This window comes from Phalacrocorax carbo, chromosome 1 (assembly GCF_963921805.1).
Source record: "Phalacrocorax carbo chromosome 1, bPhaCar2.1, whole genome shotgun sequence".
NCBI lineage: Eukaryota > Metazoa > Chordata > Aves > Suliformes > Phalacrocoracidae > Phalacrocorax > Phalacrocorax carbo.
The window spans coordinates 44,009,338-44,024,588 of record NC_087513.1 but is presented as its reverse complement, the minus strand read 5'-3'; the positions used below and the strand labels follow the sequence as shown (position 1 = coordinate 44,024,588).

The following is a 15,251-nucleotide window of genomic DNA, read 5'->3' as shown; positions in this document are numbered from 1 at the left end:
CAGCCACCTGTGAATTGTCTTTAAATCAGCACAGAGTTTTAAGCCACCAGAAATATAAAATGGTAATTTATATATGATGAAAAACAGATAAGATACAAGATACAGTAACATAGAAATTTTTTTAAAAACGACATAGAACATCTGATGCAAAGTTTCTAACTTCTTCTAGACTTAAAAGTCGACTATATTGGTAAGCACAACACTTAAGAAAATTTGAGTCTTAACCCTGTGCTGTCTTTGCTATACTTTCAATAACCTAGGAATGAAGCAAAATAATATTTATTTGCCCAAATTATCTCAGAAATAAACCTGCAAATATCTCCCTTACTTTCTGATCACTGATACTAGTATACGCCAGTCTCAGTGTTTCTAATCAGACTTGTCAACAAACTCCCGGATCTGCTAGGTGGTGAAGAGCCTCTCCTTGAGCTGAGGGAAAGGAACTTATCATCAATACGCCTTTTCAATGGAGTTTCAGGGCCAAAGTTATGGTTACATACAGCAATACCATAGTATATGAGAAATGCAGCTGGCAGAGGTAAAAATGGGCCCATAAATTTAATCGCTATGGTGAAATAGTCCTTTAATAAGGATAAAGTTTTTGTCTCCATCACCTGCAATATGCAGTGAGCTTGAAAGGTAATGTTTTTGTGCTGTGACTAGTAGTCAACCCATCCCAAATCATAAATAACATGTTGTCAGTGTTGTCCCAGGAGACTCCACTAAAGTAATGAAGCTAGTTATATTTAGGCACTCCATGGTAGAGGTGACACTTGAAGAACAGAACTAAATGCCATTTACCTCACTGCTGATGGCTTGGAAATCCAATATCTCTGCAGTGGCTTCCACAGAGGCAACCACTGAAGAGTTAAAAATACCACTCCAAAATAAACCTTATTAAACAGCTCTCTAGTCAAAGTATTTTTATTACGGCCAACATGAAAACTACATTTTGATTGATAGCCCTTTTATCTCTTTATGAAAGCAGTTTCTGACAAGCATACCCCTTGCAAGGGGCTAGTACTTATTTAACAGGCCTCACATGCTTTCAAGTTGAGGCAGCTCATGCCAGGAAGCAACCTTCTGGAAGCCAGCACTGAAACCAATTTTCCTTTGGCTTCTCTCTAAACTTGGCAATGCTGGGATTTATCCTGGCTTGTCTCAGTTGTTGATCCTTATCTGAGGTCACACACAATTTTGCTGACTGCCACTGACATCGCAGGGTTATATGCAACACACTTTTCTGACTCTCCTTCTAACAATGTTTCTTGTCCAACTAGTAGTGTAGTTAGTAGCAGTTAGAAAACACTTGCGCAAGGATATGAGGTTTCCAGTTCATGGTTCAGTGCAGGAATGTTCAACATATTCATGGGGTAAAGAACAACCACTGACAGGAGCCCTGTTAGTCTTGAGCAAAAAACCAGCTAGTCCTACCCTCATGACTTCTGCCACTGTGACAAGAAAAAAACTGTACATTTTACAGTACATTAGTCTTGAAGTTACTAAAAAATAAACATCTGTATTCAGTCTGCTTTGCTAAAATGTTAGCTGAATGCTTTTCGTTCCTTCTTAGCAAGGTTTGTGTGAAGTAGAGGGAAAAGTAGAGGAATATTGTTTTATATTTATTATTTTTTACCGGAAGTATCCTATGACAGCCAGCCAGGCTGGAGAATGGAGCAGAGACTAGCACTGGCAGGGAGCCTTATGCCTCTCTCAGCCATAGGTCAAAAAAATTTCAAAGGCTTTAATTTTCCTCTTTCCTCCTGTAACTGTATTCTCTGTCAAAGTCTTAGCATGGCAAAACTGTTCTTTTTTTCTGGAGAGGGAGAAAGTGTAAGTGAGAGGAAAAGGTGCTGTGTGATGAGGGAACCAGGAAAAAGTAAGGAAAAGAGGCAGTAGATGAAAGATGGTGAGAAGAACTGGAATTGTAAGTCACAAATTGGTTATCATTTACCTTCAGATCAGAGATGTGACCTCTAATGCTTACAAGCCATACATCTCGTCAGCATACTCTGTAATAGTAATTCTCAGAACATCAGACCTATTGACATGAAGATTGTGAAGACATATACTGTTGTTAATGCTCATCTGTCTGGTGGAAGCAAACGTGCCTTCCTGGAGAAAGAATCACCTTTTTTTTTTTTTTTTAACTTTAGAAAAGGCAATTTTAAGTTCACCTAGCATCAGGACAGGAACATAAATATTTTACAGCTCTCCATTCTCCATTCCCCAAATGTCAGTACAAACACAACACTGATGCAAACCCCCTTTATTTTCCTTGCCCCATAACATATTGTGGAAAAGCAGGGAACATAATCATTGCTTTGCGACATTAAGAATCCTCACTGACACTTCGGTCTCCTAATGGCTCTCAACCCTCACTCTGACAATGCTGAATGAGTTACAAACTGCTGTAATTCAACATCCTCACAATTTGGGTATAGCCTCATTAAGTTTGGGAACCGGACAGTAAGTACACTCACCTACAACTATAAGCATGAACATAATGTATTTTAATCCTTTGTTGATGTAAGTGTATTACAGCTTGTCTTTACCTCTTACAAAAACCAAACCAAAGCAAAACCAACTTTGAAATAGGCATTATAGCAAATGTTAATCTATTATAAGTGATCCATCTTAGCATACGTGACTGATACAATGTATGCCCCTAGCACTTTATAATTCCTCTTGATACCAGGGAAAAGATTAAAGTCTGCCCAAACAGAGAAGTATCAGTAGCATTGGAGGCAATCCTGTAATTTTGTCTGCAATAATTAAAGTACTGCTGGGGTTCAGCCACTGAAAAAGTCTCGAACCCTGTGATAGTCTGATGCTGACTTTCAGAGGCTTCCCAGCACTGAAGCTGAAAGGAGGGAGGAATTAGTGAGGCAAGACATCCGCTCCTTGCTCATTGCCACAGCACTCCAGTACACCCACCAAACAGCTGAACAATTCACTAAAGCTCCTGGATGACCTAAACCCAGAAGAAAGCTAAACAACATCATCTGCCAGTATCCTGGATCTCTCTCAGGCAGAGAAAGCAGCACTGTGGTGGCCTGCTTCCCCCTGTGCCAGTAATGCTGAGGAACAGCGGTGGAGACATGCTGATGCAAGGGCTGCTGTACTTTGGAGGAAGCATAAAACCAATGTCCTCAGATTTTGTGGTGATGAAAGATCCCCTGGGATTTTCCCGAAAGGATTGTAATGCCTTACAGCCCCATCCAACTCTCATTAAACTAAATGGAAAGAACCTCAATCACTTCTGTGGAAATTGGATGTTTGCAGGGTTGGCCCAAATCTCAAGCGAGGTAATTACACTCTTCCAATGGTTTCCACTGGAAAATTTCAGTACCCCCATCCCAAACGATCTCAAAGTATCATTCTACTGATCATTTAAACAAAACAACTGCCCTAAATGCCATCTTTTTTTGACAACAATCATGAAAATGTGTGTTGTGATAATAAGCCATGTGACAAAAGAGGGTACAACTCTCAGCAAGCAGCCTCCTAAAATTAAATGGAAGGTAAAAAAATTACACTGATATTTATGAAGATCTGAAGAGAAATTTGCTACTACCACTAGACGTGTGTGTGGTACATGTCTCTAAAATTACATCACTTGTAGAGGTACAATCTTTTAAAATAACCATTGCTAAATTACAATTAATTTACATTAAAATATGAATTAATGTGGCAGTTCATCAGGTAAATTGCAGCATGTATTACAAATGTAAGTGTTTACAGCCTTGATCCTCTAAACCATTTGTGTGTAACAAATTTATTTTGATGGACTATTCAGGAGCTTAAAGGTTAGTGCACATTTAAATACTTTACTGGATTAAACCTTTTGAAATTCTAAAATCTGCTGTGCATCATTTTAGTACCTGAACTCAGCCTGCATACCCTGCATATATACAGGTTATACTTGCATGGTTGTATCACGTAAGAATGCACTTCTCTTGCCTTTCATGCTATTTAGAGAAGTGGTGTAGGTCAGTCAAGAAAAAGACTTGAAAACAAGAAAAAACTTGTTCATCTATTTGCACTCATCCTGCACTGCAGGGTTCAGCTAGCGTTGCTATGCCATCAGGGATTTGGTATCACAAAATATTTTACCTAATGTGGACACAATTTAGGGGATTGGTTGTTTGTTCTTAAAGAGGACATATTTTCTGTTCCGTTTCTACCAGGAATTACTGGGATAAATATTCAGTTCAACAGGATAAAAATGCTTCTTGTTATTATGATTAGAAAATTATAGCTAGTTTTCTTATTCTAGTGGCAGTGAGAAGTACTAGCGATGTTGGACAGTTCCACGCACTTTGCAGAATTAAAGCCCAGCTGTCAGTAGGCTCCTAACAAAAATGAGCTGTTGCAAATCAAGGATGTTGCACAGTTTAAAGACTTTTGTTATCGCATCAACTGAATAGAAAAGAGTTTTGTAAATAGTTTCCCTCTTCCATTTTGTCTCTTCCTGCTTACTTTTATCAAGAAAAGCAGTGTGCATAACTGGTTTTGTACCATATAAACACTGTTAAATAAATGCATGGCTGTTTCAGAATTGTCAAGTCAATCTTGACATTTTTTCATCATTATTTTTAATCATCATTGATGTTGAGTTCATGTAACATCAAGCTTTCTTGTTTGTCCACTGGTCCTCTCCATCCCCCATACTATTTTCTGTCATCTTGACCACCTCACTGTCCTAGGACTTAAAACTTAACAATAAATATTTCATGAGGCAAAAGAGTTTAGAAATTGGCATTCTGGAACAGTTTCCTATAAAGTGATTGCCATCGCTGAGTTGTAATCTAAAATGCTACGCTAGACTGAAATTTATGAATAGTAAACTTGCCTTATCTTCCTCTGTCCTCCTTCCCTTGCCCATGCTGCAAGTAAATCTACACCCACAGCATATTACAAACAAATAACTGACTCCAAGGCTGAGACCTGAAATGCTATATTCCAGCTTAGAGCACATTTGCTGAAAATTGGGTACTGAGGTCTTGGAAAACATAATAAAATAGCTGGCTTTGTAGGAGAAGTGAGGTTTGAAATCTAAAGAAGAAACAAGTCTGAATGTTGGGTTAGCTGGTATATTGCTTGTGCCAATTCTTTCATGTGAGTTCTGGCTTGGAGAAAAGTGTTAATAAATACATAAATGAAATAATACAGAAGGAAAATAGAAAATGCAATGAATTCTGGTAAGGAAGTACCATAAAAATATCTTTAAGAAAGGTATAAAAATTCTTATCAACGTTGTTGACTATGTGAAGAATGTACTGCCTCTCTACAAACTGTTTCCAGGAAAAAAAAGTCTGATGCCTGTCCTGGTTCTGGAGGTTTCCTCCCCTTTGGGGTACAGCCATATGGGGGATGGTCCTAACACAGCTTTAGGGGGAGAAAGCTTCTCATGTGGAAATGATTTTCAATGCTATTGGCATCTCACCAGCTTTAGGATACTCCTTTTCCCTCCTCTACAAGGAACTTCCACCCCTACTCCACTGTGTCAAACGAATGGCTTGTGTGGCTGCTTCAAACTGACAACATGGGAGCGGGCAGCAAAGGCTGAGGAATATCGTTCAGGCTGCAGCCTAAAATACCTGAGTTCCTGGTCTTCCTGAGACTAAAGGAAATCAGGGGATCAAACTGAAAAACTAACCTGGATCTGCCTTTTCTGCAGGAACAGCTAGGAAAGAAATGCAGGATTCATGAGGTCAGACTCTGTAGCCTTGTGCAGGACGTTTGTTTAAGAGTAAGGAGGCCTAAATACCCAGTGTTATTTGCTTATTTTATCCAACAGCATTTCACAGCAAAATACATATGCTGTCCTTCAGCCCAGTCTCTGATCCAGTGAGTTCCTTTGCTCTTCATCAGATTGTTCGTTGACAGAAGAGAGTGAACCAATCACTCTCAAAGAGAGAAATCAGGTCTGTAAGTCCAGGGAAACTGTTTTCAGGTGTGAACTTGCCTGTTATAATGGCCTAACCTAGGGGTCTTCCTAGACATCAGTCTGTGAGACCAGTACCATTTCAGACACATCTCCCTCCAGTTTTTCCTTCTGGGCCTCCTGTTTTCTGTGTTGTTCTGAAGACAACCAAGGCATTTAACTCACATTTGTGAATTTGACTCCCAGAGCCTGGTTTCTAAAAGCTGAGTGTAGAAACCCTGAACATTTCCGGAGCTCCTTTTTAGATGTGGGCTGAAATGCATTTCCCATCTGAAAGGACAAACCTCATCTTTCATTTTGGTGGCTCCTGCTGCAATAGGGAAACAGTGCCAGCTACAGTACTGAAACATGCCCCCAGATGATATAGGGGCTATGAGCAAATTAGGGAGCTCTTGCTGAAGTTGATAATTAAGATTAGATTCAGATTCAGAAACCTGCACAGGAGTAGGCAGATGGCTCACTCAGCTGCCAGCTGGAACTCAGCCTTCATGAGGCAGTCATTCAAGTTCAGCAGCACAGCTTCCTTCTGTGGAGTCAGAGCAAAGTCTACCTATACCAAGATCCTTCTGAAGATTGGAGGCCACCTCCACAGCTCTTGCAAACTGGCTGTGTGTTGTGGAAGAAGTAGAGACTTTCAGATCTAGAGCAGTTCAATATCTCGCTTGAAACACAAGCCAAGACTAAAAAGATAAAAGGAATGCAAGAAAGGATGCTACGGACCTACAGGGATTTATAATCCCTCAGGGAAGGCTTTAGCTTGGATAACTGTCAGCAGCAAATTCACCCAGTTCTAAGCAGAATAGTTAAAAATAACAAAGAATGACATTCTGTTCTTCATCTGCGCCAACATACAACACTACGTCAGAATAACAGAGGCTTCATTATCTACTCTTGGTTCTTATAAAAATGCAAGAGAATATCTTCTAGCTTGCCACAGTGCCTAGGCACAAGTAGTTGAAGTAAGGATGGAATAGCAATCTTAACAGTAATTCCTATGTTTTCCTTGCCCATTTAGAGCATACTTTTAAAAAGCAAATCTATTAACCATAGTCCCAAGTGCTTTTTTCTTTTATGCAGTATGCTGCTGAGAATCAATCTTTAAATGTATTCTCAATTTTAAGTTCAGAACAATCATTCCATGAACTCTCTTTATAGAGTATTTTCAGAGCAAGATTAGAAACTGAATTATAACAGATAATGGGTAATTTCTGTAAACACTTCATCTGCAGGTAAGTTTGAAAAAGACTAGCAGAGATTGTGTTTATTTTACACATGTAAACATAAAATTGTGCACTTTCCCTCACACCAAGTAACGAAATTTTAAGATACATTCCCAGTACTGAAAGGAAGCCAGCAACCACGTTCAGTTTTCTGCTTGTAAATTGAATTCTCTACTCAATTTATAAGGCACTGGCACAACTTAACATATCTATAGTGCAATAAAATACCTACCAGAGTCGTTGTAACACGTAAAATAATAATCACAGTGATGTGCTTGGGGAGACCCTCTGGGGGTACTCTGGCACCCCTTGTTAAAACTCTGTCACCAAATCAAAGGTAGGTGCTCAGCCCTGTTTCTGCTATAGACAAATTTTATCCCCGTGGCTGTAGAGGTTAATCTGAAATATATATATTTTTTAATTTTGCTGAAATGTTCTCAGAACCATGTATTTTACAGGACAACTTGCTTCTCCTTCCCCTTCTTTCAGATTATACAACTCAAACCAACTGCTGTTTCTGGAAATGATGTTTCAGACACATGTAATCAATAATGGATAATTCTCTTTCACACTGAGGTTACGTTCGCAGTGTGCTTCTGGCTACGAGACAGTATTTCCTTTCAGGCAGGACAGTGTATTCTCAAGGTGCTGTAGAAGAGCACATGGGTTTGGTGTGCGATAGGCTTCCCCTGTGCTGGGATGGAGGGTGCTGCAGTTGGTGCTCTGGCTCAAGTTGGAGGACTCTGCTCTTCTGATTTCTCCTTTCGTCCTCAGCTTGTCCAAGGAGCCAAGATAATGGCCAGAGTAGGAATAGGGTCCTCTCTCAGACCTAAGAGTGTCAGATGTATGGGTTGCGCTTCCTTTGGTTGGAGGGGATGTGTAACCTCCTGGTGAGCACGTGTGCTTGCTGGTGCTGGATCGAGCTGTGGTCTGCAGCAGCACTTCTGGGATATGCTGGAGCAGCTCATACCTGTAACAGCCTGAGGTTCTTAGCTTAGCCCTCTATGAGGATCAAACTGGCAGCTGACACAGATCCAAAAGTTTAAGTACAGGACATGTTAACAGGATCCTATCAGAAGGCATGTGAAAATAACTCATGGACTGTAAAAATGTTCTTCATAACAGAATCAGTAATTAAAATATCAACTGAGCGCAATTCAAGAGCATTGCAGACCATGTGCTCTTCCTTCCAGACAAGGATTTTCATCCATGTTCTGCTTCATGAGTTTTTCCCTTCCATTTTTCCACCCCTCAGTATCTATTTAGGTACTTTGGATTTAATAGCTCTATTTCCAGGACTCCTAATTTCAAGCATTCAAAATATGCTGGACCTCTAAAAATAATGAAGGTGTTTTCATGAGTTTATAAAATAACAGAGTAGAATTGGTTTTCTTTGTCTCATGATTTTTGTGCCTTCTGGAGGTGTGTGGGCAGTATTTTCAAGCTTTTCCCCACCAGCAGGTGATCTAGAAACTTTTATTTAATGAAAAAAAAAAAATAAATTCTCAAGTTCTCATACAATCACTGAACTCTGAGAAAACAAACTAATCTGAGATTTGCATTTAAATTGCAGTATTTAGAAATAATGATTTCTTCCCCTTTACTATTGTACTGTAATAGCTCTTTCTTGTACTTGTTCTGTGTTCCAAAATAAATCTTTATTTCTGATTTCCCCTGTTTCTTTCCCACTGTAAAGCTGCATGTATTTGCTTGGCATGAGTAACTGCCAATGATTTGATGATAGGAAGGGAAACAAAATTACTCGAATTTATGCCTTCCCGCTTTCTCTAGCACTGTTCTTCAGACTTTCCTAAACATCAAGAAACTTATTTCTTTATTCTCCTCTAAATCTTTCTGCACAAGTCCTCTTTGCCAGGATACCTAAATAGAGTTTGCCAGTGTCAGACTACTCCTAAGTGGAGATCGCTGCTTATTGTATTGACAAAATTATGAGTGTACATACATATATATATATATTCACACACACACATATGTATACATAACCCTCATTTTCTGCAGGCAGGCAGCTATTCCTTGACTTATATACTTAGATAGGAAGGTCTTTGAAACAAAGACTCAATTTTTTTCTGGCTAACCTAAGAAGATCCTGGGCAATGACAAGCACTGTTGTGTGCCATGGAAATATAAATAATAGCTATTGCTGAGAAATTTACTGTGATTTTATTGTATTTCATCTACAGTATAATCTCTCTCTATTAATCCAGTTTTGAAATCTGAAAGCCTTCTATTATCAGCATTTTGCATCTTTTTTATGAAATTTGAAAAGACCATGCCCTCTCTTCATTGTGGCAGTGTCACCTGTACTCCAGGAACCATTAGGAGAAGCAGTGAAATGAACAGCCTGAATTTAGTTTCTGCAAATGATGGCACTGAGAGCTCCATAAAAATTAAGTTTCAGAAAGACCCCATGCAAAAAATACTCAAGTTTCTAATAATAGACAACATTTAATAATACCTCCTTGCTAATCTTGATGCCAAATAAGAAAGAAAAATTAAGAAATGAACTTTATTGCCATTTACAGAAGGTAATAAGAACTCTCAATACAACCTCAGCTGGTCAATCAAAAAAGGCAGAAGGGCAGAAAAGCAGAGACCAGCAGGGCAAAAGAAATAATGAGGTCTGTCTAGGATGACTGCTGAAGGCTGAAACTTGAATTTAAATGGCTAAACATATAAATCCAGGCTTATTTTATTTTCTAATTTACCCAAATATATCTACAAGTCTGTACTTCAGCTTACTAAGCTATTATTTAGAATTAACCCAGACCTCAGTCTTACGGTTACTTTTACATTTTTTATCGCAGTTTCTTCTATAGCCTCCAGCCCCATTTTGCTTTGACAGTTATTCACTTGGCCAAGGAGAGGTGAGTAAACTTTTCTCTGAATATCTGCAAACAGAACGTGAAACAAGTCTGCATAGAACATTGGGTTTTACCCTGAATCATCACAACGTTTTGAGCTCCTGGTTCCGGGGATTACTGGCCAGTTGTATATGATGAATCAAATTTAGGGGTTTTGAGCACCAGCTACTGAGGCCAAATGGAGTTGCAAGCATTTCAGAACAAGGTTGGTATGGAAATGTAACTTTTTATCCAATTACAATGTAAGACAGCATTAGAGATATGCAATAACTTCCTATTAAAGAGGTAACGATAGTATCCTGGATTCAGTGCATTCAGTATTACAGCTATTCAAGATTATATGAGAAGCAATAACAGACAATCATTCTTCAGTCAGATGTATGCTGGAATTTTATTGGATTTTTGCTGTTTTATTTACCTTATTGGCAGAATGAAGTCTTCTGTTCATACAGAAACGTGTTCTTAGGAAACACATCAAAATCACTTTGCTTTCACAAAGATGCTTATTAAATAAACTAATGCTGATTGACATTAAGTTTTATTTTTGTATCGTAAGTATCAGAATTTGATATTTAAAGCCTCCACCCAAAAGCTGTTTCTGTCTTGTGTTCCTATAGCCTTGATAGAACTCGCTTACTGTAAATGTATGGCATATACTTTCCTAGCCTGTAGACAAAGGCCCAGATGGAAGAACAGTGAGACAGAGGAAGGAAAGAATCAATGTATCTTACAAAGTCTTTTAGTGCAATTTGGTTTTCAGAAGTGTAAATGCCATTATCTGCTTTGTTTTACCCCCTTTTTCAGGTGTTGGAATTACTAGGTTTAAAATGCAAAGCATAAAAGCAGAGATGGTACCTTTTTTCTCCTTCTGGTAAACAGCTTAGAAATTCTGCAGATTAAAGATAAATTGGGATAGAAAGTATAAGAACCAATTAAGATGGAGTGACTTTTATACACAGTGCAGTTATGGAAAAACAACTGTACTGTGATTATGCAAATCAGCCACTCACAACCAAAATGCAGGGATTTAAATAACGCAGAAAAAAATTCTTCACAGTTATGCCTCAGTAACCTTACAGGATTCTTGCACTTTAATTGCATGACTCATTGTAATAAAATGATCCCACTTGCTTTATCCAGAGTGAACTATATGTTAGGACACCGCCATTCTGAATGATTTGTCCGCTTTTGCAAGCCTACACTCTCCTGCCACAAAACATGGAGTATGTTCTACTTTAAAGAGATACAAATCAATGAAAAAGATAGAGTTTCTGCTTGTATTTATCAAAATTTTAACTGGGTTTACATACTGCATCACTACTCTTGAAATAAATGCAGACAAATACAAATAGGCCCTTATTTCCTCATTCTATTAAATTGATCCATTTTCGTCAAAATAAGACTTTTCTGGTGCCTATATTACAGAAGGAAACATAAGTATAATTCAGATTGCACAGACCCTATTTGTAGTTTTGCAAAGTGAAATCCTAATGGGAATCCTGATATTCTCAGTTAAGTATGTCTGGACTATTTAACTTGCGACTTCTATGTGTTATTTTAAAAAGATGACTGTTCTATTATAAGCCACGCGGAAGGAACAGTATTTATTCTGTTGGGTGTAGTTTGCTGTACCTTTATTTTTGTCATCATGTATTCCACTATTTGAATGTGTTTTTTTTTATATAAGCATGACTTGATATTATATAATTTCTGTGAAAACCAGGAAGAGGAGACTATGTATAAATTAGCCCCTACTATGGCTCAGCCTTTTTATCACTCAAACCAAGTTGATTGCAGGTGAGTTTTTTCACAATATGGGTACATCCATTAAATCACGATGGCTTATTTTCCATTGCAGACATCGTAGGCAGATGCAACTAAAACATTTAATTATTTCTCTCTTGCACATAGACAACACCGCACTGAAAAAAAAAATCCTCTCACAGTAACTACTAAGCTTTCAAAGCCTTCCCTGTCATGTGGGGATGAACACGAGACCTTTGGAAGATTTAAATGAGAACGAACATGAACTAGACAACAGGCTTGTTACTGATCTGCAAAGATTAGACAACTTGCTGACTACGGCATTCCTCTGCCATGTGTAAGACTCAGGGTCAGGTCTTCAGTTTGAATCTACCAGAGGAAAAACCTGGTCCAAGGTCTTGGAAGTGTCCTTCGACCCAAATATCTGTGCTGTCCCAACAGGGCCCAATCACCATCTTTATTCTCTGTCACACACAGCAAGGAATTCCTAGAAAGGCACTATAAAACCTATTTGGTTGGGATAAATTTACATTCTGCTCTAAGAGAGATTCTCAAAAAATTTCCAAGCAGCTGTAAGAGGTAAGGTCTGACAACTTTACTACAACAATTAAATCCTCAGCTTTTTAATAGGCTAACAACACCTTGTTGACAACTCCCTACTGACATAAACTGAACAAATAGGAAAGAAATGCTATAATCTTCCAATAGGGAAATGACATCTCCTCTCCACTCCTGCCCCCAGTATTTTGGAGACAGCCTACTTAAACTTATTTGGTGATCTGTTTGTATTAGTTTATAAATGAGAAACACATATAGACCTGTCAATTACAGTCCACTCACGTAGGATTTGTTATTGGGGAAAATGCGGAAAACTGAAGCTATTTGGGATATAAAATGCTCCGACATATCAATGGTGCTCTTTCATATTTAAATATTTAAAAAACCCCACACCTAAGCCCTTTGCCCCTTTGTACTACAATGAACATTCAACTTTCCTCTTGAAATGGCAAAATTAAAAAAAAAAAAATGCACAGCAGAATGTCATGTTAAACAGTCCCAGTATTTGATGGAGATGCTGGGAAGAACCAATCACATCTGCCCCCTCTGGAAGGAGAACAGACAGTTGGCATGGGATTTCTGACTACCCCAGGTTAATTTCTCCACTCCACCACAAAATTACTGCATGATCTTGGAAAAAAGTCCAGATTTCTAAAACAAGAGCAATATGTTCTGGTCTCACTATCAGCATAAGGTACCTTATCTCTATCAATGATCTGGACAAGGGGACCGAGCGCACCCTCAGTAAGTTTGCAGATGACACCAAGTTGGGCAGGAGTGCTGATCTGCTTGAGGGTAGGAAGGCTGTGCAGAGGGACCTGGACAGGCTGGATCAATGGGCCAAGGCCAATTGGATGGGGTTCAACAAGGCCAAGTGCTAGGTCCTGCACTTGGGTCACAACAACCCCATGCAACGCTACAGGCTTGGGGAAGACTGGCTGGAGAGCTGCCTGGAGGAAAAGGACCTGGGGGTGTTGGCTGATAGCTCTCTTATCTACAGGCCTTTTCCTAAACCTACCAATTACAGAGTTCCTCATACTGGAAACCATTCACAGCTTTGCTATGTTAAAACCAAAGTTTAGAAATAAAACAATAGCTACGTAGAGTGTCATCTACCTCATTTACATAGCATGGTGTGATAAAAATTAAAAGACAAATGTTTCAGATGATGTCTGTTTCTCCTCCAGTGTGTTGTTTTTTCTTTTTTCCTCTTCTTTTTTCTTCTTGTAGTTTTGTTTTTCCCATGATATCATCAGGCAATTTCATTTCAGTATGGTCTGCACTGGACTGTGCAGATTACCAAACTAATGACATACGGACTTCTTACCACTGTAACACCTCTATTCTTGCAAGTGAGAATTTCAAGTGACAGAGCAAGGCTGTTTGCTATCAATTTTGCAAAAACCGCATCTGCCAGATTGCCAAGATCCATTTCAGAGATAAAAAATCGATTAATATTCTAATTTGTTATCTGTCTTTATCAGTCACACAACATTTCTTTACACAAATGATAACCTTCTAAAAATGAAAACTCTTACATATGTTAAAACACTTCGCTGAAAATGTTTTACATTTCCTTATTCTTCTGAAGTAAAAATTATTAAAGATTGGATATCTCTCTAATGCCTGCTGTTAAAACACACATACACACACAGCCTTCACCTTCTTGTAAGTGACAAAATAATCTGCTTGTATCATTAGGTAATTTTTTTGTCAGTAACAAAGAAGATTTTTTCTTTATTGTATGAAATCACATTAACAATGACTTGGTTGTATATTTCATATCATTGTATGCATACTAAAACATACCAAACAGGTTCAAGAACCCTAGTAGTCTCATAAATAACAGCAAAAAGCTAACGCTTATATTTTTTTAATGAATGTGAACAAATTGTGGCCTCGAATTCGAATCAATACTTTCTAGCACAGACCAAAAGAACCCTACTGACTTTAACCTTATTGACTTCACAGAAATTTACATTGGCACTTTTAAAGTATTTTGCATAGGTACAGGAACTCATGCGAACAATGTACAATGGTTGATATAAAGAAATTACTGGGTGGGAAAAGCATGGCTATCTTCACACATTACTGATGTATTAGAGCTATTTCCTTGTTAAAAAGCAGTTTTCCCACTTTTTCTAAATTTTCTAATCCCCAAAGGCACACAGTTTCCTTATTTTCTCAATATTTGTGAGTTCTGGCCAAATTTTGCTTTAAGGTAATATGCCCACACACATTTGTCATAAACACGAAACCCTAAGTGTTACTGTTAGGAAATATTTTGCTTATTGGTCCCATGGCCACTGTGAAGTTCTGCCATTCCATTTTAGATGATTCAGCAATAATTCATCAGTAAAAATTAACAAGACAATCTGACATAATAAGAATAGACTCAAATTACGTTTGAGTTCGACCCTATTTTTTTCTACTCCAATTATTTTGATGAGCTTACTAAACCAGCTTTATTTTCCAATTTTTCTAGTTTTGACTAGAAAACATTTAGTATGCTGTCTAAATAAATGACAGAGAAGAAAATGTCAAGTTAAATCTAATCTGCCAACAGAAGCTTTTTAATCAATCAAGTTTTACTTACGTGGAATTTTGTTCAGTTCATTCATGAACTTCTCTTTTATCTTAGAAAATGCATCTTCTTTTCCTCCCCCTCCTCCAGGACTGGCTGGCTCGGTGACATTACTTGGAGGGGCTGCTGCTACTGTGGTAGCTGGCGGTGCTGCCAGGGCCTCATGATGACTTTCACTCACCATTTTAACCCCTGGGTAAGCTGTCAGAATAAAAAAAAAAAACACAACAAAAAACGAAAAGATAATGTTTAAATCATTGAAATGGACCTCTCATCAATAAAAGACTAAATAG

General features: G+C 38.3%; 1 protein-coding gene across 4 annotated transcripts in view; it reads right to left on the bottom strand.

Annotated features, from left to right (window-relative positions):
- SYT1 (synaptotagmin 1) overlaps positions 1 to 15,251 on the bottom strand; it is a 362,867-nt gene that overhangs the window by 120,984 nt on the left and 226,632 nt on the right. For all 4 annotated transcript variants that reach the window (XM_064450060.1, XM_064450045.1, XM_064450067.1 and 1 more), the window contains one exon: positions 14,971 to 15,159. In XM_064450060.1, the coding sequence (XP_064306130.1) occupies positions 14,971 to 15,142 (172 nt within the window). In that variant the 5' untranslated portion in view covers positions 15,143 to 15,159. The remainder of the gene's footprint in view (positions 1 to 14,970; positions 15,160 to 15,251) is intronic.